Source organism: Tetrao urogallus (assembly GCF_951394365.1).
Source record: "Tetrao urogallus genome assembly, chromosome: 15".
Classification (NCBI taxonomy): domain Eukaryota; kingdom Metazoa; phylum Chordata; class Aves; order Galliformes; family Phasianidae; genus Tetrao; species Tetrao urogallus.
This window is the reverse complement of record NC_136828.1, coordinates 1,447,373-1,470,542: the sequence shown is the minus strand read 5'-3', so window position 1 is coordinate 1,470,542 and position 23,170 is coordinate 1,447,373. Positions and strand designations below refer to the sequence as shown.

Genomic DNA, 23,170 nt, shown 5'->3' with positions numbered 1-23,170 from the left:
AGCAGGAGGTTACGACTCCATCCTCTCCCCCCTCCCCAGTGAAAATTTTCTTACATTTATACATTATTTAAGACACACGCTGATATATAAATTACTGTCTCTATATATACTATGTATAGGCGGCGGGGCCAGTCCATGAAGGAGGACGTGAAGGGCTCTTGCTCATTTCCCTCTGTCCTCTGTGTAGTGTTGGAAGCGAGTGAAGCTCATGAAGACTTGCTCCAGGGATATCTGGCTAACTGAATAGTCTTCTAAGCGATACTTCTCTTTGGCTTTCTCCAAGGCCCCAAAGACCTGCAGGGAATGGCACAGCAGCATCAGTTACTGTCAGGTACCCCCAGCATAGGAGTCAAGCTTTCCCCATGGAGACCACGGGGCAGGGTGTCCAACTCCATTATGAAGCACACGTCCCCTGGGCTGGGGTCCAGCAGGGAACAGCAAGGCTCAGACACTGCAGGCTCAGGTGGCTCTGAGCCCACGCAGAACCAGCACTGTACTTCCCAGGAGGGAGATACGGGTTGGGAAGGATGCAACAAGCAAACACAGCCCTTCCATCACCACTGTGCAAAGTGGCCACTCCCCCTCCTCCCCTCCCTTCTCTTCCCACGTATCACACGTGCTCCAGCATCCCTTACCTGCGCCCAGCTGAGGTTCTTGTTGGTCAAGTGGTAGTGCACCATGCCCTGGTGCTCGTGCTTCAGGACACTGCCTGTGAGAGACCAGCAGAGAGAGGCTGTGAGCTGTGAAATGGGGGAAGCTCACATACACACCCTGCCTAGCAGGTCAGGTACCTGGGAAAGTCTTCTCCACGAAGGCCTTGAAGGCCTGCAGCTCGCCCTCCTCATCAGTCCGCGTTTTGGCCAGCAAGGTGTAGCCACTGCCAAACTTGCTCTTCAGGTGCTGGGGGCTGCCCAGACACTTGAACTGCCCGTTCACCATGATGGCCAGCCGCGTGCACAGCGCCTCGCACTCCTCCATGCTGTGGGATGGGAGGGAATTGCTGAGCGGGGTGGGGGCAGCAGGACCCCCAGCTCCGCCTGACCAGCTGCGGGGCCGGGCACTGCTGGGACACTCACCTGTGGGAGGTGAAGATGATGGATTTGCCACACTCCCGTGTCCGAGTCACCGCGTCCCAGAGCAGACGCCGGGCCACGGGGTCCATACCAGTGGAGGGTTCATCCAGGAAGATGACGGGGGGGCCACCAATAAGGGCAATGCCAGCGCTCAGCTTCCGCTTGTTACCACCGCTGTGGGGGAGAGAGGGGAGCATTGAGCACAGGAAAGCCAGGCACGGCAGAATCCCCCAGCCGGGGGGAGCTTTCGCCCCCTGGAGCCTCGTCTCACCTGTAGGTCCTGACAAGCTTGTCGGCGTGGGGCTCCAGCAGCAGCCCCCTCAGCATGTTCTCCACGCAGCTGCCGATGTAACGCTCAGGGATGCCCCGCAGCCTGGCGTACATGCTGAGCGTCTCACGGCCCGTCATGTGCTCCAGCAGGGCATCAAACTGAGGGCAGTAGCCGATCCGCTGCTGCACCTGGGGGCACGAAGAAGCTGAGGGGTTGGCTCAGCTGCAGCTCTGCCCTGGGAGAGGCCCTGGCACCCACGGAGCTTTGCTACAAGGCTCAATATCACAGGGTGCCTAGGGCTGGCAGAGATGCGTGCATCCAGGGATTGAATCAAAACCCTGATCCGTGCTCAGGGTGGGTCAGTTTGTGACTCATCTCTGGCCTTGCAATTGCCTGGGCAATTCTCAGCTGTCAGAGGTCTGGAAATCTCACTTGCCACCATCTAACTGCACTAGATCACATTTTCCACATAGCCAGAGAGCTAAACAGTTTTAACGAAGCCTTTGCCACCCTCAGAAGGTTTGTGAGGTTTCCCTTCATTTCATATCTGCTAGTCTTTTCTCCACAGGACTGCTTTCAAGTGACCAGATTAACAGGGAAAGCTGGACCAGATCAGACCACCACATCCCTGGTGCACCGCATCCCTGGCACCCACAGCCGTGCCCTCCCCAGGGGCACTCACAAGGGGCTGAGCCCAGGCAGACGTAGGACACAATGTGCTGCCCCTGCAGCCCTCAGTACCTTCTTGATGTTGGCCAGAATGCTGTGGCCATCCACGAAGGCATCCCCCGACGTGATGCTCTCATCACCCGTCAGCATCTTGAATGTGGTGGTTTTGCCTGCTCCGTTGAAGCCAAGAAGACCAAAGCATTCCCCTTTGCTGACTGCCAAAGAGATCCTGTCCACTGCCAGCAGGGATTCCCGGCTGTCATAGACCTGGGGATGGCAAGGTGTGAGCATGCTGGTCACATCACATGCAAGGCATCTGAGGGCACAGCAAGGCCAGCAGGCCGTGCTCACAGCACGGTGCTCCAGAAGGGCCACGTGCTCCTCACCTTAGTGAGCTCCTTGATGACCAGAGGGCTGCTCAGTGATGACAGCAGCTCTGGTGGTGACTCCAAAACCTTTTTCCTCTCATCTGCCACATCCCGGTCCTCAGGCAACACAGACACACTGTTCAGCAGTGCCACCTGAACACAGGGCGGAAAACCACTGTCACCTTGCTGCTGTGGGATCAGCAGCTTTGTCCAGACAGGCACTCCCAGCTCACGCAGGAGCCACTTGCTCCATCAGCCCTCTCTCAATAGGGACAGCACGCCTCTCTGCCCTCCCGCACGCTCCACAGGACCTGCACCACGTTGCTGCCTCCCACAGGCTTCAGCTCACCCATTTCCGCCGCCTGCAGATGCCACAGACCAAAGTTTTCAGTCTCCAGAGAAGGTTTGTCTCAATGAGAAAGAGGAGGAAGAGGAAGGAGAAACCCTGGACGGTCAAGGAGGTCAGGTATCGCCCGATCCCAGGCGACTCCCAGGAAAAGTAGTTCACCTGATAGCTGATATCTGGATCGGAACAAAGTCAAATCAATCTCTACTCCAGGGAGAAAAGTTTCAGAGAAAGCTGGGAGTTCTGCCAGCCTCAGCTCCACCCCAGCCCACACTGGGATCCCTGCCCACAGCTCTTTCCAGCACTTCTCCCTGGAGGATTCAGCTCCTGACCCCAAGTAGATGCTCACTGAAGGCACACAGAGGAGACAGGAGATCTATCAGGACCACGACTGGGTTGCCTTGGGAGCTCTGTGAAACCTTCCTTATTTTACATTTTCCTCCAAATCAGTAGTAAGAAAAAAGATTCCTTAACTAGATTGCTGTCACTATCAAATGCTCCTTCTGCTTTAAAATGCCACTGGAATTACTGCCCAGGCTGGGTTAAAGGCCCCGTGACACCACAGCCACCTGTTCAGGCGAGCATCTCCTCCCCAGGCACTGGTAGGGAATGCCAAACCCCCAGCCCTGCTGGTCCCACACCAGCCTTTCCAACGCTCCCAGCCCCCTGCCCACCCCACAGGGAGCCCAGTGTGGCTGCAGATGAGGAGGAGGGAAGGGCAGCAGGGGCAGGCGATGAGGGGACTCACTGAATGCCTTGCATATGAAGATGGCTTCAACAGAAGAGGTGCAGAACTGAATGAACTCATAGTTCTGGTAGAAGTCACTGATGCACTGACCCAAACAGTAATTGGGTAAGGTGAGAAAGATTTTATCCAGAGTTCTGGAGAGGTCCACCAAGCCTAACTCTGAAAGAGGATCAACAGATTGGGTTTAGAGAAAGACCCTGATATATCTCAGAAAGAGAACCAACACATTTTGTCACGTTTAATTGGTGAGAAGGGGCTGTTTAGGTTTTTCTGATGCATGGGACAGCCCCAGGACCTAAATGTGACAGAGCCCTCTCAGGGGCTTTCTTCTTTGTGGTGACAGGGTGCAGGGCTGGGCAGGGACTGACCCACCTGGGATGCTCATGATGGTGACAGCAAGGAAGGTGGCTGTGCCCGAGAGGATGTTGAAGATGGTGAGACGGGTGTAGGCTGTGGCTGCCACTGAGAAGAAGAAGCTGAGGAGGTACATAAGGGGGATGATGGCCCAGCCATAAAGGAGGAAGATCAACATCACATCGACGAGGTGGCTGTCTTGGGTGAAGGCTTGCACATCAAACGCCTGGAATATCACCTGGGGTGCAGCAACGTGAGGAGAGAGCACGTTTGTCTCGAGAGCAAATGATGCCACCCCAGCTCCTGTGACAGGAGGGATGAGGCTGTCAGAGGTGACTTACCAGCATCAGAGCACACGGAATGAGGAAGTTGATGATGTCCCAGAGCAGGGCTGACAGCCAGAAGTTGACCACGTAGACGCCGCTGACAAACTGGACGTGCTTGGCCTTGATGGCCCGCTCACTGACCAGCAGGAGAGCAAAGGTGCTGGCGAGCGAGGCCATGCCGTACAGCAAGTTGATGGCGATGGCAAACCCGGTCTGGCCTCTGCAGGGGAGCAGCAGCAGCGGTTAGAACAGCAACAGCGTGACAGACCGACGCTGAGGCTACGTGAGGGACAACACAGCTGCACTGCCCCAGCACAACACTGCCAGGTCCCACGCATCATCCCTCTGGAAGACATGATGCCCAGGCCCTGGCTCCATGGGCTGCACAGCCACACAGCTCCTCTGCCGTCCAGCAGCTGAGCTCTGCAGGGAAAGGGTCCCCAGCCACAGGCTGCGAGCTTCTAAAGGGGAACCCCCAACCACTGAGTTGTGTGTGTTGAGCTACAGGCTGCCAGGCTTAAGGCAGGTCAGTCAGCCACACAGCTTTGCTACCCTGCCTCCAGAGCGCAATCTCAGCCACGCTGAGGTCTGAGAAACTCTTGTCTGAGTCTTCTGCCAGCACAATCAAGCCAATGTGTGCCAAACGCGTGCTGTGAGCCCTAGCAGGAACGCAAGCACCAGGCAAACAGACTTACTCCATGAGCTGGTCCTTGGCCTTCTCGGTGATGTTGCGGGGCTGAGGGTAGTTGGTGACTGTGATGGAAGCGTTGGGGCCCATCAGCCCCCTGAAGACAGCGTTGTCAGCCAACATGAGGGCGGTGGCTGGAGAGTGGTAGGCCTGGTTGTTGAACAGTGCAGTGACCACCGTGTGGTTGTCAACTCCTTCGAAGGAGGCAGCGGCGATGTAGTGCTCATTGAAGGCCCCCCCCTCCTCGGATGCTCTTGAGATGAGGTACTCCTCCAGGCCACCTGCAGAACACCGCTGCTGTTACAAGGGGACTCCAGGCAAAAGGAAGGTGATTGAGGCCAACTGGAGAAAACCCCAGCAGCGCCGACCCTTGTTGCCCACCCTGCCCTAATGGTGGCCACAAACACAGTGCTACAGAGAACACAGGTCTGCCCAGGGGAGGAGGGGCAGGAGCCAGCTGCAGTACCCCCTTGTGCAGGACATGATACCATAGGATATGCCAAACGGGATCCAGCCCTGGCAGGAAAAGCCCCCACTAAGCCTCACCTGGCACCTCCAGTGGTGACTGGTGCTGGGCATCCAGCAGCTCCACGAACTGCTCTGCCAGCTTCTGCGGCAGCCCTGAGGCGGTGGGGACGGAGAAAGGCACGATGGTCTGCCCATAGGGCTCCAGGGTCAGCCTCAGCATGGAGGAGTCCCTGGGCCCAGGGAAGGTCTTGGCCACGATGAGGGCGAAGGCAGTGAAGATGAGAGGCACGAGGAACTGCGCTGCCACCATCTTCCAGTTGCGCCAGCTGTACATAGCTCGCTTCATGAACATGGCGTAGAACTGCTGGCAGCACAGGTAGAACTGGGAAGGGAGAAGCCAGGTCAGAGCCTGCCCTGCCACCACGGGCAGCCATCGTCCTGCATGGAGGGTGTGAGTCCAAAGCCCCCTCCCTGTCCCTTCCTCCTCCATCAGTCCACAGCTTGCCCCAGCACCTGCTTGCAGCAAAGCAGTGAGCAGGATAGTTGCTTGATTCAGTGCAGCAAGTCAGCTGCCCAAAATCCATAGCTTCCCAATGGGAAGCAGGCACTTTGGGGGCTCAGGTGCTAAATACCAGCTTCGGACAGGACCTTGACCTCTGCTCGAAGCTCAGCACTGGAGATTCACAAATGGGGTTGGTGCAGCACAGCAACATGTCAAAGCGGCCAGGCTGAGACACCCGGCCCATGCAAGCAAGCACCTTCTTTGCTTTTTAAACCACAAACATCTTTCTGTCTTTCTGGTTGTAGATATGCCCTTGAGAAGGACAAGGCAACTTATCACAGGCGTGAGGCAGCAGGCCGTGAAGGGCTCAGCGAGGGAAGGAAAATTGTTTTTCTCATCTCCCTGCTGGAAATGCCAAGGGATTTAGCAATAGCAGGTGATAAATGAGCAGGAATCATCTGGATATCTTCAAAACAAGGCATCTCTACAGTGAAGAATTAACATAAAAAGGATAGCAGAGACCCAGCCCAGCAACCAACCCCAAGCAACTCTTGAAACAATGTGCACTGAAGTTTCAGAGTTCACTTCTACATTCACAACTCCCAAATTACACAGGGTCAGACTGGCCACAGGCAGGCTCTGTACAGTAAAACAGTGCACAGGTCCCACAGGCGCCATTCCTGTGGCACTGACACCCCGCACTCACCCCAGTGTTGAGCTTGATGCTGGAGCAGTCCTCTGTAATGAGTGCCCCGCTGTCATCTGTCATGTCTGTCATCCCACTCAGGCTGCTGGAGTCATCCATGGCCCAGTCGTTGGAGCGCCGCTCGTGCTGGTACTGCAGAGCAGGCAGCTGGATGGCCTGGATGTCCATGCTGGAGTCCACCAGCTTCCCAACCCTGTGCCAGGATGGAGAACAGACGGTGAGGCACCAACCCAGAGAGGATCAAGCTCAAGAGACAAAACCCACATGTGCAGACACAGCTCAAGTGCAGTTTGTGCCAGGTTGAGTTTTCAAACTTCCTTCTCTTCCCCAGGCAGCTGTTTTTCTCCCAGTCTGGGCGTTAAGACATAGAACTCAGTAAAGGGCTTATGGGAGGAGAGTGCTGCCTGCATGAAGTTTCTTCCACAGTTGCAATTGTGGTTTGGCTTTTGTCCTTTTAATGTAATCAAAACTCATGTTCGTTTTTGCAGGGAAAAGGCGGAAGAGGAGCTTAGTGGGACTTCACACTCAGATTTGGACTTCGTGTTTCCAGTCACAGACCCCAGCCCAGCCCACACACTGCCCTGATCCCAGGCCCATACCCCTCATGAAAGCTCTCACAGAAAATGATTAAAGCACACGGGTTGTGCTGCCAGCCCTGAAGGCACCCTGAGCACCTGCTTCCAAGGACTGACCCTGAGATGGAGGACCAGCTCCTCCCCACGTGCACACTGCTCCTCCCACCAGCTGGACCACAGCCCAGGTCCCTGCTGCCATCCAGGCCTGCCAGCTCCCCACCTCAGGAAGACTTCCTCCATGGTGGTGACCGAGGCCCCATAGCTGGCAATGCCCAGCTCCTCCCGCTTCAGCTCCAGCTCTGTGAATAGGGCCTCAAACCTGCAAGGATAAATGAGGTGTCAGGTTTTGCTGCTCGCCCTTTCTGCTGGCATAAGGCCAGCTCCACCAGGCAGAGCTCCCCAGAGCTGGGTGGAGACACCACCCACAATGATGGCTTAATGGACAGCAGATAAAGCTGCACAACGTGGCATCACGTATCCTCAGGCCCCGGATTTTAGCCTAGTCAGAGGAGATAAAAGATCTTACGATGCTCTGGGTGCTGCTTCTGCAGCATTGAGCCCCCTCCTCCCCCCAGGAGCAGATTTCAGGCTCCATTTTCTGCTGCTGCTTTTGCACAGGTAGCCTCGGCCATCCTTGTTACACCACGCTATCCAGAGACTCAATGCTCCCAGCCTCCCACACCTCATCCCATGCAGTCACTGCATGGCAGGCATGCTGGCGAGACAGCAGCACAGCAGCAGACTCAAGAGAGGACCGTGGTGAGAGGAGGAACCAAAGCCACTTTCCCTGGACCAGCACTGCAGCTGTACCCTTGCATGTCCCCCTGCACCTTCCAAGACGTGGAGAGCAGCTCCATTCCCAGCTAGCCCATGATTACAGCAGCCAGGCCTCAGTGTGCACAGGGGGATCCGTGCACAGAGGGAGGGCAGATGATGCTGTTACCTATGAGTGCTCTCTTTGGGCAGGATGAAGGACAGCTCTGCCCCAGCATTGCTCTCCATGGTGGCGTTGGGCACGTACTGACAGATGAGGCGGGAGATCTCCCCCAGGTTACAGTACGGCTCCTTCACCATCACCATGTGGTATCCAGCCCCTGAGAAGAGAGGGGAAAGGAGGGTAAGTCACAGCACAGCCCGGGCCAGCCATGGCTCTGAGGTGCTGGAGCACAGAGGGGCTGCTGAGCACCACAGGGCCTTGCTGGCTTTGCATGGGCTGCAGGGAACACAAAGGCCAGTGAGAAGGGCTGAAAGCAAGTACAAAGCAAAGCCTTTTGCAGCACCAGCCAGCTCTGAGCAACTAGCTATGCAGCTGTGAGGAGTGAGTGTGGGTTCCAGCCTTCAAACAGGCATAACAGCATGAAGGGGAGGGCAGGAACAAACACTCTAGCACAACCTGCCTGCTCCTTCCTTACCATATTTACGTTTGAGGAAGAGGGAGGAGCCACAGCACTGCAGCTCGCCCTTGGCCATGATAGCTATGCGGTCCCCCAGCAGGTCAGCCTCATCCATGAAGTGTGTGGTCAGCAGGATGGTGCGGTTGCTCCTCTGCTGCTGGAGGAGGTCCCAGGTGGCCCTGCGAGAAGCTGGATCCATCCCTGACGTTGGCTCATCCAGCATCACCACCTGCACATCGGAGATGAGCGCTGGTCAAGAGAGGCACAGCAGTGCCAGAGATCTGCTCTGGATCCAGAAGCCCCGAGCTCCCAGTGTGCACACAGCAGTCTTGTCTGGAGGAGTATCCAAGCAGCACAGCTGCTCCGGAGCTCTGGGGAACAGGGCTCAGCGCTGTCCCCTTTCATGGCAGTGCTCCTGCCTCCTCCTCGCTGCCACTTCACTGGCCCACAACAGGTAAGGGACAACCTCAGAGACAAGAGCCCCTGTTGGCCCCAAGAGAAGGATTCTCAGTGAATCCCACAACAGCTGCTTGCCTTGGAGTCCCCGATGAGGGCGATGCCAATGGACAGCTTGCGCTTCATGCCACCAGAGAGCGCCTTGGTCAGCGAGTGCCGCTTGTCCTCCAGGTTGAGGATCCGCAGGATGTGGTTGATCTCCTCGGGACACTTGGAGGCTGGGTATCCCTTCAGCTGCCACACGAGGGGAAGGAGGTTAAGCACAGTTGCAGTGGCAAACATCCCCAGCAAAGATCCTTCCCACCTCATCAGCCACTGGCTGCTGAACCCGACCACAGTCCCCACTCCACGCACCCTCCCGCATGCAGGCAGAAAGGCAAGGCAGTACAGAGATGGCCTCTGCCCACCCTCTGGGCATCACCCCCAGCCTGCATGATGACAGACCTGTGAGCAGTGCGTGCTGCCACCCCAGTGAGCCCCATGCTGCCCACCCACCCACCCCAGCACCAGCTTTGCATGCACTGCCAGGCAGTGCCCCCAGCACTGCACTCACCCCTGCATAGAAGTAGAGGTGCTCCTCCACTGTCATGTTGTCGAAGAGCACGTCGTGCTGCGGACACAGCCCCAGGCTCCGGCGGATCAGGACCATGTCCTGTGAGATCTCATAGCCGTTGATGTACGCCTGCCCACTTGTTGGGGAGTACAGACCTGGGAGGAGCGACCCATGAGCTTGTGTTGCTCTGCCAGACAGGCTGCAGCAGTCAGCCAGGACACAGAGGTGTCAGACTGCCTGTGACCTGCACAGCCTCTGTCCTGGTGTCACCCTGGGGCTGATCGCTCAGCTCCCTCCATCTCTCCAGGCAGCAACACAGCTCCCAGCCATCCCCATCATAACTGCACCATCTCATCTGACAGCTCAGTGAGTCCAGGGTGCAGCAGGGAAGAACAAAACCCCTCCCCAGTTGAAGAGATGAGGCACAGCTCTGCTCCCCCAGAAATGCCACAAGCCCTGCCTGCAGGACCCCAGCAGCTGCCCCTGCCACATGCCAGCCCCATGGCAGCTCACAGCTCCTACCTGTGAGCATGGACAGAGTGGTGGTCTTCCCAGCACCGTTGTGTCCCAGCAGGACAGTGATCTGCCCTTCATACATGTTAACTGTCAAGTCTTTCACTGCCTCTTTTGTCTTGTTTCCCACTTTGAAGACCTGTGGAGATCACATTAACAAGTTGATGCTGTATTCACAGCGAGTGCTGTCAGATCTGCTCCCTCTGCACCTCCAGGCAGTGCAAGGCCATGATAATCACTGCGGTTGGCATTAGACAGCAGTGTCCAGCAGGCTCAGTGCAGACATCACTCACTTGTAGGTACCAAACTTCAGCCCACAGCTAAAAGATGCTAGCTCTGGGAAAGGTCCCTCCCCACACTACAGGGCCTGAGGAGCAGAGGGCAGCAAACATGGGTAAGCTCCCTGCAGGTGGCAGCGTTCAGAAAACAAACGACATGCCCACCATGCAGTGGGCAGTGCTGTTGTGTGGGTGAGCATACACCATTCTAGGACTGCTCTTCCTGGACCACCGTGCTCCAGCACTGCAGGGTGAGGCTGCAGTTTGCCCACAGCCTTACACAGTGAGGATCAAGGCATGCTGCAAGCCCAGGGTGCTGCGAGGCTGCTTGAAAAACTGTAGCAGGAAAAGACCTGAGTTGTGCTCCTTGCAGAAGCTATGTGGCCAAGAGCTGCTCTAATGCAGAAATAGCACTGGGGAGCACAGGACCAACAGCTGCCCTAGTGCTTGTGCTGTGAAGGTAATACCTTGGAAAGGTGCTTGATTTTGATCCCTGACACGAGGTCAGCAGGCTCCTCCTCGATGTATTGGCTCTTCAGGGCTTTCTCAGGGTCCTCCTCCTCCTCCTTCTCTTTTCCAATGACAGTCCTGGGTTGCCCACACCAGTAGGAGGGCTGACAGGAGAAGACAGAAAAAGCCTCAGGCACGGGCCCACACCAACTCATTGCCCACTGCTCTGCCACGCAGGTGCCCCACTGCAAGGTTGCTCTTCCTGGCCCATCAGATGCTGGGCAGTGCAGGCAGAGTAACCAGAGGGCAGAGCTGCACCTCCTGCCATCCCCTGGCTGCCTCTCCCTGTGACTTTTCCCTGTCTTCATTTCCACAGGAAAGGCCAATGTGGCAGCAAGAAATAAAACTGCTCAGGGAGAAGCACCTCGCCCAGAAGAGCCTGAAGAGCAAATGCAACAAATAACCACTCCAAAAAAACCCTTGCATCCTGTAACAGAAATGGGCGAGAGTCCAGTGCTGCAGTTTCACCCTTTTGGACCTGGCTTTGTAAGAACGAGGGCAACAGAGCGACGTGCCCAGCACAGGGCAGCACTGAGCTGCAGCACGGTACGACAGCCTTCCAGCCCATGGGGGCTTTTGGCAGACAGCTGCATTCCTGCTTCACCAAGAGCTCTGCACAAGTCTAGCTACAGAAAAGGAGTTGAAACCATGGTGCAATAAGGAATTGAGAGAGAAGGAGGAAAAGCCTCCCAATGCTTACAGTCAGAAGCGTTGCTGTCACTGCGGCTCAGGGGATTCTGTCACACAACAGTGACAGGCTGAGGATGACACCAGACCTGGTGATGGCACCGGGCTGGCAGTGACAGCAGCACAGCTGATGGGTGACAACCTGCAGCCATATCCCCCCCCTGTGGCTGCTGGTGATGGCTCGGGGCAGACCCAGCCAAACCTCACTGCTCAGGGCAATCCCAAGTGACCACCTGCTGACTCCCACCCCAGGCTTCTCTCCAGTGCAGGGTGAAGAAGTTAATGCTTTTCTCTCATGTTGGGGGCATGGAGACAATGTTAGTAACACCATGCGTGCCAAGAAGACCTGCAAGATGTACGTCACATCAAAAAAGCTGACTAGATCATTCTTTTAATGAGGACACATAGCAAGCACCTCGAATTCTGGAAGCTGATAGTGCCACTGTTTCACTTTAGTCTGACCTGCTGCATTGGCAAAAAGCAGGGAACATCATCAAACTGTGCCATAAACCCTGCTGGGAGGGGTGTGTAAGCAGTGCTCACCGTCAGGAAGAAGTACCAGGGCTGAGGCACGCCGTACTCTCCTGGGAAGACAGCCTCCACATACCAGGCCACCAGGCCATAGAGCACTGAATCCAGGAGCAGCATCCCCAGGACTTGTGCCAAGGTGAAGTTGTCATCCACGCTGACAGGTTTCATGAGGTCCCTCCACTGGATGCCAGTCCCTGCAGGGAACAGGACGCTGCTCACCTCTGCTGAGGGAACTCATTCATCCCCAAGAGGAAGGAGCAGAGCAGAGTGCATTCCCAGGCTTGTAAGATAGCACTGCCTGCTCTAACTCACTGCTCCACAATGAAAGGCACACACGTGGCCCCACAGTATCCATTTCATACATGTAGAGAAAAAAAGAGGAGCAGAAGCGTACTAAAATCTCAAGGTTCCCACTCCATTCCTTACACATCTTTCATCACACCCCCTGCAATTGCCCTGGGAGAAACCATCTCATCTGCAGTCGCTGCTCCTCCACCCCTGCAGGCTCCTTTCAGTGACACTGCTCTGCAAAAACACTGCCTTTGTTGGAGCAAACAGCAAATTCTTATTGACATACAAATTAAAGAACAACAACAACAAAACAAAAAACCAACACGAACATCGGAGGAAATGCAATTAATTAGCATCCTTTAGAAGAAAATTAGCTTTGCCATCAAAGTGTCTGGCAATAGCCCAGGCTTCATTTCATGACTGTCAGATGCATGGGTTCAGAGGGGCAGAGCCCTGGTGCTGCTCAGAGCTGCAAAGCACCCAGCAATCGCCTCTCCTGCTCTTGCTCTGTCTCTGCTGAACATCCTTCTGCCCCCCACACTGCCCATCCAGACCCACCCTGGCAGAGAGGCTCCTGTGCTCACCTTTTCCTTCAAACATGCCTATGAGCTGTGCTCCCATGGCCATGGCCACGTTGGAGATGAGGCAGGATGCCAGCTTCTGGCTGTGGGACATCAGGTCGTAGCGAGGCGAGATGAAGAAGTAGGGGATGTAGGAGAAGAAGTACAGGAAGCCTCCAGCAGCAGCTGCGACATTTGCTGTGAGCACAGAGAAGAGCAGGAGGGGAAACATCAACCACACATTGGTGCTGTTGAGCATTTCTCACCAGCTTGCCACCCTTGGACATCCAAGCTTTTGGAGGAGCTATGGTTACAGGCGGATGATGACTCACCCCAGCCCCACAGCAAGGCTGAAGTACCAACCCCACAGTCAGCATTGGAGGAGGCTCTCAGCCCAGCCCAACCCAGCACACCTTGGGGTCACAGCAGGTGAATGAGGCCGCAGCACATGAGCTGACATGGATTGAGAAGTGACAGTACACACATCTCCTGCCAAAGCATTGTGTGGAAAACGCAGCCAAAAAAAAAAAACAACAAAAAGAAGACAGGGCCCCCAGCTCTGCAGTCAAAGCAAGTTATTCCACACGCAGCAATCTCAAGCAGCTCTGGAGCTGGCCCTGCTTTGGATGCACCACTGACCTCCCAGTATCCCCAACACCCAAATCAATCCACAGTTTTATAGCACAGCTCCTGGGGATGGCATGGTTGGCAGACCCAGCCCTGCAAGGAGGCAAGCGGGGAGGACTCACCTCTGGAGAAGAAGGTGCTCACCATGAAGTTGAAGGAGATGGTGGAGATGGAGAAGATGGCGAGGAAGGTGAACACCAGCGTGGGGTCACTGCTAGTGAGCACAGCTCCTTGTTCACTCACCTACAGAGAAAAAGCAGTTACCTCTGCAGCTGGCAAAGCTGGCCATGGCTGCAGGCACACAGGGGCATTCCATGCCTAATGGTCTCCGTGGTTAAAGACAGATGTAGAGGCAGGTAGGAACACCCAGGCCCTCTGAGAACAGTCCAGAGGGAGGAAACAAGGGCTGTCCCCGTGCAGGGTCTATGAGGACACTGTGCTCTGCACCCAGAGAGCCACCTCGTGCTTCTTGTGCCACGGGTGCACAGTGAGGGCAGCCTGCATCCCCTGAGCATGTAGTGCTCAGCAGTGGGACAGGTCTGCTCCTCCTGGGGGAGGAACTGCTGGCAAAGGCAACTTTGGGTGCAAGGTTGTCAATTCACACCTTTGAAGCTGAGAGGGACTCAAATGGGCTCTCAGGTACCCTCTGCAGTGCTCAGGCTCTGTCTACCCAACAGCTCCAGGCTCTGAGGCACACGTATGAGGCCTGAGTCACTGGTACAGACCAACCTGTGACAAAGGAGCCCTGCTGCCCTCATGCCCCACCAGCACAGAGCTTCTGGCCTGAGGAAACACACTCACCTTGACACAGAAGAGCACGGTGACAAAGAACACAGACACCAGCAGGAAGAGGAAGAACATGAGGAACCAGGCGCTCCAGTGCAACCAGTTGCTGAGGCCCATCATGTGCATGTATTCCTGCAGGAAGGTCACACTGTCACCCATGGCTGCACTCGCACGACCCAGGCACGGGAATGCAGGCACAGCAAGGGGAGGTGGAGACTCTCATTGGAGTGGTACTCAGGAGCTGAGCTGAACCCGAAGCACAGCAGGAGGGGCTGGCAGCAGAAGGGGCAGGACAGCCTGACCCGGCTGCAATGAGCACTGCATCAACTGAGCTCCCTGCTGCCCACATACAGACACACACACAGACACGTACATAGCACAAAAACACGAGTTTCTAAATTTAAAAGGCCAAAGCCCTGTTTCCCACATGCTGAACTCCTGCACTGGCCAGAGCTGCTCCTTGCCAAGCTGCCCTTCAGCCTGCAGTCTGGCCAACCGCTCCTGGCAGCAGGATTAGCAACATTCCTCCAGGGCTTTGCTAACCCATTGCCAGCGTGCCTCCATGTGCTCCCACCTCCATGTGCTGGCTGCAAAGCTGCAAAGCCAACGGGGATTCTGTCGTTGCCTGGCTCATTTAAGGGGTGAGCAGCTCAGCGTGCAAAGTACCTGCAGCAACAGCAGTGAGAGCTACTGGCCCCTGGCCCACCGCACCACAGGAGGTGTGCAGCCCCAACATTACCTTCAGCTTCTTCTCCTTCTCGTGCACGACGGCACGGACGATGTTGAGCGAGGTGTAGGTGAAGCTGAGCATGAGCAGCAGTGGGAGCTGGTTCTGGATGGCGAGGACGAAGAGGTCGTTGACATAGGACGGGTAGGGGAAGCGCTGCACCACCACGGTGACGTTCTCCAGCAGGCTGGGGGCAGAGCTGTTGGTGTGATACTGCATGATGGCCCGATCCACGGCATGCTGCACCGCCAGGAAGCCCTCCCGGATGTAACCTGCAAGGCAACAAGATGGGGAATACAAACCTGGGAAGCAGAGAACAGCACAGCCCCTTTGGAAGAGAGGCAGCTGGTATGGGAGGGACTTCTGGGGAAGAGGAGCAGGAAACGTTACAAGAGCTTGTAAGAAAAGCAAAACCAACACAGCTATTGTGGCACCACCATTCCAGAGCAACTGAAATCTTCATTTAAAGGCAGGGGCCAGGAAACCTCAACATAAACTGCAACCTTTCTGCACGCATGCTTTTGTTTTCCTAAGGACAGAGATTCTTGGTCATCATCAGTCACCAACACTGCCACTGAGCTCAGCTTACACGTGGTCCTTTTTCGGGATGTATTTTGGTGAGGGGGAATACAGCCCATTGCTGACACATTTGGCTTAAACGTTTTGTGCATTAAAAAACAAAAAAAATCTTTCACTGCTTTTTTACTGCTCTGCTTTTATTTGGGATTTCTGCCACTTAAAATGAAGCTCAGATTCTGTTTAGAAAGCCTCAGATGAGCGTTTTAAGAGGTGGTTGCTTAAAATGAACTGGACAGATAAGGAAAAGATGAGAATACGTAATCACTAACAATGTTTTTTATTAACTAATTTGCTAAACAAATATTGTAATGAGGGAATTGACCTTAGCTTCTGGTCACCCCACCCCGCAAAATATTTGAACTAGGAGATATGGTCCTATCGTCCTCAAGTCTATTCACACTGATGAGTGAGTCTGCCTGCTCTCTCGATCCTTTTCTTGATGTCACTGGGGAGCCAGAAGGAAAACTGGGAGAAATATCCCCTTTGCAGCCACAGAGGAAGCTCCCAGGATTGAGAGCAGGGCTCTCCTGGAACCAGTGCCAGTTCCTGCAAGGCCCTGCTGCCTCCCGCTCAGTCTGAGGTTTGGCTTTCGTCAAAAAACTGTGCCCAAACCACAGAGCTGAAGTCTTTAAATAGCATGAGAACTCCTAGAGGGTTTGGGCTTTTACCATTCAAAAAGCATTCAAACAGAGAGAAGAGCAGCATCCCAATGCCTCCCGACAGCCCTACCCGGCGTTCCTCCATCCGCAAACTTGGCCTCGCGGGGCCCAGGCAGCTGGAAGAGTGGGAAGAGGTAGCTGGTGTGCCAGTCCCGGTCCAGGTTGGGGTTCAGCCCCGTCTGCTCACTCCGTGGGGCGTTCCTGGGGCTGTACTTGAAGCGCAGCTCATAGTCCACCTGCCAGGAGAACAGCGACGGCCGCGTCAGGCTGACCACAAAGGCACAAACCTGGGTTACGCTCCCGGAGCGGCTGCGGTTGAGCTGCTGGGAGGGCTGCACGCAGAGCGCCCCGGCCCCGAGCTGCTCACCTGGAGGGGCAGCGGGTCTGTGCTGCTGCTGAAGTGGTGTTTGAAGATGACGGCGGCCAGCACGCTGCCCGAGCGGTTGTCCCGTCGGACGTAATCCTCAAACTCTCGCTCCGAGGCGAAGCCCTGGGCTGTGGGGCAGGAAAGTTGTGAGCAGGGTGCGCGTGGGCACAGAGCAAAGCGGTGCTGAGCTCCCAGCTGCGATGCTGGGCAGGAGGGATGCACCCCAGGCACAGCTGGAACGTCCCAAATGTGGGAGGTGGGGAATCCGTGCGGGACGCAGCCCTGCCATCCCCAGGGACAGAACCAGAGTCCTTAGAGCTGGAAGGGACCTTTAGAGACCATCTAGTTCAACTCCCTGCAATGCACAGGGACACCACAGCTGGATCAGGATGCCCAGGTCTTGATCCAGCTTGGTCTTGAAGGTATCCAGGGACTGGGCATCAACCACATCATGGGGCAACCTGTTCCTGTCCACCACCACCCTCACTGCAAAAGACCTTTTCCTTACATCCAACTTAAATCTCCCCTCTTTAAGCTTGAAACCATATCCTCTTATTCTATCACCACACACCCTGATAAAGAGTCTGTCCCCTTCTTTCCTGTAGCTCCCCTTTAGATACTGACAGGGGGCTCTCAGCCCTCACAGCCTTCTCTTCTCCATCTGCACATCCCCAGCTCTCAGCCGGTCCCATAGGAGAGGTGTTCCATCCCTTGCATCATTTCTGTGGCTTTTTTCTGGATGCACTCCAACAGCTCCGTGTCTCTCCTGTACTGAGCACTCCCCATCTGGATGCAGTGCTCCAGGTGAGGTCTCACAGCACAGAGCAGAGGGGCAGGTCCCCTCCCTCACCCTGCAGGCCACAATGCTCTGCATGCAGTCCAGGATACGGTTGGCTGCCCAGGCTGAGGGCACATTGCTGGCTTGTGTTTAGCTGCCACCCACCAGGACCCCCAGACCTTTCTCAGCAGGGCTGTGCTCAATCCTTTCACCCCCCAGCTTGTACTGGTAGCGAGGGCTGCCTCAATCCAGGTGCAGACATTGCAATTGGATAAGTTGAACTTCACGAGGTTCACCTGAGCTCACTGCTCAGCCTGTCTGGGTCTCTCTGGATGGCATCCCATCCCTCAGGTGTGTTGACCAGATCCCACAGCCTGGTGTTGGATTTCCTTTCACATTATCTTCAGTTTGAAACATGAAGTGCTAAAATGTTCTGGGCAAGGAAATTTCCGAATGCTTCATTGTGAGGAAGTGACAGCCACTTTCAACTATTTTAAGGCCATAATTTTCTAGATAGGAACTGTAACAAGATGTGACAAAAATCAGAGCTGTAGTTTTTGTGAAACAAAAATAAAACTGTTGCCTTGACATTTTGACAAAACTGATGCATCCTTGGAAAAGAGCATCTGCACCACCAGCAGACAGCGGTAGGACAGAGGGAAATGATTTTAAACTAAAAGAGGGAAGATTTAGGCAAGAGGTGAGGAGGAAATCCTTCACTCAGAGGGCAGGGAGGCGCTGGCAGTGCTGCCCAGAGCTGTGGGTGCTCATCCCTGGAGGTGCCCATAGCCACAGATGGGCCTTGGGCAGCAGAGCTGGGAGGCACAGCCCACGGCAGGGCTGGGGGGGCCCTTCCAACCCAACCGTTCTGCAGTCTGATGTATCCACATAAAAATTCATTAGAGAATTTCCAGCCAACCCATCCATTCCCAGGATGGAAGACGGATTGATGAGGCATAAATGAATCCCGTTTGGATGCCCTTTGTCCAAACCTCATTTTGCTTTGCCCAGATTCTCCCTGTAAGACCAGGCCGCTGGGCACAGCTCTGTTTTGGGCACCTCAGCCCAGCTGGCAAGTTCAGCCCTCAGAGCGCTGCCCGCCGCCCCAGCACTCAGACCCCAAAAGCATCAGCACCCCCTGAGCACCTCTGCACAGCTCTGCTCACCTCGGATGCTGATGGGCAAAGCTCTCTCCACAGCTCTGGCGACGCTCTGCACGGCGCTGCTGTTGGAGGGGACGTACGCCAGCTCCCAGGGGTTGCTGGAGTGTCGTCGGTAGAAGAAGCCTGGCAGGTCATCCACGGACAGGGACGGGTAGATGGTGGCGTTGGGGTGGCTGACGGAGTGCACACGGTGCCTCAGCGCGATCAGGATGGCAGCAAACAGCAGCGGCAGGCAGATCTCTATGATGGTGACCAAAATCTGACGTTTCTGAGGGAAAGCCGGGAGGGAGGGGTGGAAATAAATGTCAACGTTGGAAGAAGGGAAAGGGGATCCCCAAAATCACCCTGCGCCTCAGAACGCTTCTTGAATCTGAAGCTCAGTTTGGGGCAGCCAGTCCGCAGCAGCACCCTTCTAACCCAACCACTCTGTGATTCTACGGCTGTGCCCCACTCCTTGGCCCCCAGCCCCCATAGGAGCTGCCTACCAGACACTGCAAGCTTTCCACTATCTGCTATGTTGCTCAGCCCGTGTGTTAAATAGTGTTTTAAGTGGGCTTTTCCATGGCTGCTGGCAGACAGCAGTGCACCGCTATGGGAGCTCAGCCCTGTGGGGGATGGAGGTGGCTGCCATGCTGTGCCCCTCCATGGGCAGCAGATCCCAGTTGGCCCAAACACCGGAGGGGAAATGGGACACTGGGTGGAGCTGCACCCCCTGTGCTTCCTCCTGCAGCACGAGCTGCCAGCACCCCAGCTAATACACCTCACCCAGCCTCAACCACTGCAGCTACAGCTCCTGAGGTTTCTCCACACGTGCCCAAGGTCAGAGAGCCTCAGTGGGAACCTGGCGCTGTGCGTGCTGGCAGAAGCAGCAAGTGCTCCAAGTGCTCCTGCTCAGACAGCAGCAAGGGGCACTGCAGCCTCTGTCTGCCACAGCTGGGACAAGAAGGGCACAAGCAGCACCAAAGAGGTTATCTTCCCAACGTGGCCACCTCCGCAGCTTGCAGTGTCTCCTCCCTGCCTCCACTCCAAAGCTGTGCTCCAAGGCTGCTCCTTCAGATCTGCCAACACCAACCCCTGACTGGTGCTGCACATTAGGTCAGAACCTCACAGGCTCTCTACAGAGTGGAGAAAGGTTTTGTTTTTCAGATGGGAGGAAAACAGTGAGCAAGCTGGGCATTCAGCTCCTTGGCCATCAGCTCCAGCTGGTCCCAAGGGGATCAGTGACCACTGGGCACCACGTCAGAGAGAGGGGCACAGCCCCAAGTAGGAGCACAGGGTCAAGCCCAGCACCGCAGCAGGGCTGGCAGGAAAAGGAGTGTTCCAAAGGCCACGCTCATAAAAGCGAGCATTGCAGATGTCTGATGGTTTTATAACGCAGCTCTTGCAAACCAGCTGCCTTCTGCTGATTTACAACCAAATTAACCCTCTAATTGCCCCTTGGACTGCCTCCAGAACAACTGCCTGACTCTGTGAACTCAGCAGCTAGCACACATTTACCAGCATAGCCTGGTGCTACTGCACAAGTCACTCAAACTGCAGTGCTTCAGAGGCACTGGGGACACTCATCCATAATCATACCCCTGACAGCTCTGAGCAAGGCGTGTCCTCAGCCCTGGGCCCAGCACCCAGCTTCACAGCACAGCTGACAGCTGTGGAGCTCCATGCCTTCACCGGGAGCACATCTTCTGCCAAAGGCTGAGCATCCAGGAGTCCACAGCCCCTTCGTGGCACTGGGGGAGGCCAGCTCCTGGGCAGCGAGCCCTAAGCTCCCTAAGCCCCTTAAGCAACCAGCTGCCATGCACAAAGCTGGGATGGGAGTAGATGCCAGGACAGTATGGTTTAAAGCAGCCCACGCGTCCCTAAAAGCTGCTTCTGAGGACAGCACAAACTAATCGAGAAAAACCAACCAGGTCACAGTAGGTTTACAGCAATCACCACCTCCAGAGGATGTCAGAGGGTTTGTGAGACAGCTCAGAAAGCCACTGTCACACAGAAATCCATGTAGGTTGTCCTGCCTGTGGGAAGTGAAGCTGCACCCAATAAAAGTGAGGGCAATGGTGAAGTGTGGATGGGAGGAGATGGGGACAGAGCAGCAACGCCTGCTCGTCCCTCCCTGACATGCAAGCACAGGAACCAGGATGCTCTGCAACCCCTGCTGAGTGACATTTGGTGGTGCCCAGGTGCCTGAGCGCGCCGTGCCAGCCTACCTGCAGGATGTAGTTCTTCCAGAGAAGCAGCCCAAACTGCCTGAGAACAACCATCCTCCCATCGGATGGGGACCGCCGCCGCTCTGCAGGACTCTGTGGAGAGAAGAGAGCAGTGACCAGGGTGCTGCAGACCTGAGCTGCCTCCCCATCACGAGGCCCCACAGCCTGGCAAGCTGCTCAGCCCCAGGCTCACTGCTTGTGGAGGGTGGGGCAGAGGATGCTGAGCCCCACAGATCTCACCTGCACCCCTGCAGCAAGGCAGGAGCAACAACACGAAACCCCCAGTGATGGCATGAGCAAAGCAGCCACCTCAGTGCATCCAGGAACATCCCATGCCCCCGCAGCCAGGAGGGCGGCTCTCCCCATTCCCAGCCTGATGTCGCAACAGCTGGCTCAGCCCCACAAGAATGGAAAATAACTCCACTGTTCCCTCTGAAAGGGTCATTAAGAGCCCTCAAGAGCCAGAGGCGCCATGGTTTCTGGTGCTGCCCAGTCCTGGCCCACAGGACCCTGAGCAGAGAGATATGCAGTGAGGGAGCTGCTGGTTGGAAACGCAATCTGTGAGCACTGAGATGTTGTGGTCACTGAGCCCAGACACACATGGGATGCTGCAGCCACCACGCAGACTGTGACACTGCAGTGGGCACAGCAGGAGACAGCAAGAACGCTTCTGCCCCATAGCCTTGCCCCAGCACTTCCACTCACTGCTGGGGATAGCAGGGAAGCTGCTGCGTAGCCCTGGGACCCACATCAGGCAGCTGCAGCCTCTGTAGGGGTCCTTTACCCAGCCACAGGCAAGGAGATGTGTTTGTTACAGAGAGGGAGCATAGAAACACAACACCTGCCCTGACGGAGGCCATGAAACCTCTTGTAGCCCATTAATGTGGGGTTGGTTAAGATTTTAGGCTGCGCCTCTGCTTCCTGCATTGCGAAGGCTTCACAAGTGCTGGTTGTGCAATGCCAGCAGTGCTCTTCCCAAACAAACCCTCATGCCAGGTGAGAGGCAAGGGTGAGAAAAGGTCTGCGCCCTGCAGTGCTGCACCCCAGCCCTTCCCTTCCCTGGAGGAACCTGCAGCCCTCAGCCAGCCCTGAGCACTGAGGGGCTTCCCAAGGAAGTGCTCCTGCCCAGCTGTGCTGACCTCGTGCTGCAGGACAGAGGAGGAAGCACAGCCCTGCTCACGAACTTGGACTGTGCAACACGCCAATCGTCTGCTGCACAGCCCTCAACCCACAGGTCTTTGTGGCAGGCAGCTGAATTCCCTTCAACTCATCACACGCAGCAACTGGGACAAAGAAACGCGAACCACAAAGCTGAGGGCAAGAAACTCTCAAGTCAAATACTGACAGTGTGCAGCTGTGGGCTGAGAGCAGCAAATCCCCTTCCCACAGCAGCGCCCCGCAGCCGTGCTGCACACACACACGCACACACATCACCTACCAGACACAGCACAGGAGATGCTCAGCAGCACGTTTCCAGCTCTGTCAGCACGGTGTCAGCTCCCCAGACCCCACCTGCCCATGCTCGGATCTCACAGCGCTGCTCGAGCAGAGGCAGCCAGGCAGCCAGCTTGTTTTCAGCAGATGCTGCACAAAAGCACGGCTTGCAAACACAAGGCCAGCGCTGCCACACGGCCTGCAGGTGCCAGGCAGAGGGAGCGAACCCTCCGCCGTGCCGCGGTTGAGGCAGCCCTGCCCACGGGAGGACGGAGAGGTCCCTCCCAGCCCCGCAGCCCCACCACCAGTCAGCTGAGCAGCAGCGGCCAGCGGGAGAGAGGGAGGGAGGAGAGGCGGCTGCAGGCACGGCCCTACGATGGGGAGGAGGAGCAGGGCAGCGCTGGGGCGCAGATCCTCACCTCCCATTGCCGGGCGATGCGCTCGGCTCCAGCCGTGCCGAAGCACGAGCTGTTCTGTGAGACCCACGGAGGTCTGGCTGCAGCCAGCGAGGGATGCCTGCGTGTCATGGAATCATATCATAGAATGGCCTGGGTTGAAAAGGAGCACAGTGCTCATCAGTTCCAACCCCTGCTGTGTGCAGGTCACCAACCAGCAGCCCAGGCTGCCCAGAGCCACATCCAGCCTGGCCTTGAATGCCTGCAGGGATGGGGCATCCACAGCCTCCTTGGGCAACCTGTGCCAGTGCCTCACCACCCTCTGGGGGAAAAACTTCCTCCCTCCTCATATCCAACCTAAACCTCCCCTGTCTCAGTTTAAAACCATTGCCCTTGGCCTATCACCATCCATGTCACAATGTGCCATCAGCACAGCTCCAGCAGCTGGGTGCTGGGTGGGATCCGCACAGCTCTGCAGGTAACACAGTGAGCACCCGTGTGCCCAGCCCGCCCTCCACATCCAGCCCCTGAAGCATCCTCCTGCCCTGCCACACTCTTTACCATCCCCAATTCAAAGCCCA

At 56.1% G+C, this 23,170-nt stretch overlaps 1 protein-coding gene across 1 annotated transcript; it reads right to left on the bottom strand.

Moving 5' to 3' along the window:
* Positions 1–162: 162 nt before the first annotated feature.
* Positions 163–20,814, bottom strand: ABCA3 (ATP binding cassette subfamily A member 3; the record flags this gene model as incomplete). Its single annotated transcript, XM_079542808.1, has 30 exons — positions 163–294; positions 636–709; positions 792–979; positions 1,077–1,247; positions 1,345–1,532; positions 2,086–2,280; positions 2,400–2,534; positions 2,731–2,903; positions 3,476–3,634; positions 3,848–4,067; positions 4,171–4,375; positions 4,851–5,124; positions 5,390–5,693; positions 6,520–6,712; positions 7,315–7,413; positions 8,038–8,188; positions 8,507–8,717; positions 9,023–9,178; positions 9,498–9,652; positions 10,020–10,149; positions 10,756–10,902; positions 12,029–12,210; positions 12,892–13,065; positions 13,617–13,737; positions 14,296–14,412; positions 15,020–15,279; positions 16,316–16,481; positions 16,613–16,740; positions 18,557–18,821; positions 20,761–20,814. The coding sequence occupies 30 exons, from the start codon at positions 20,812–20,814 to the stop codon at positions 163–165; spliced, it is 5,127 nt and encodes a 1,708-aa protein (XP_079398934.1).
* Between the last annotated feature and the right edge of the window lie 2,356 nt (positions 20,815–23,170).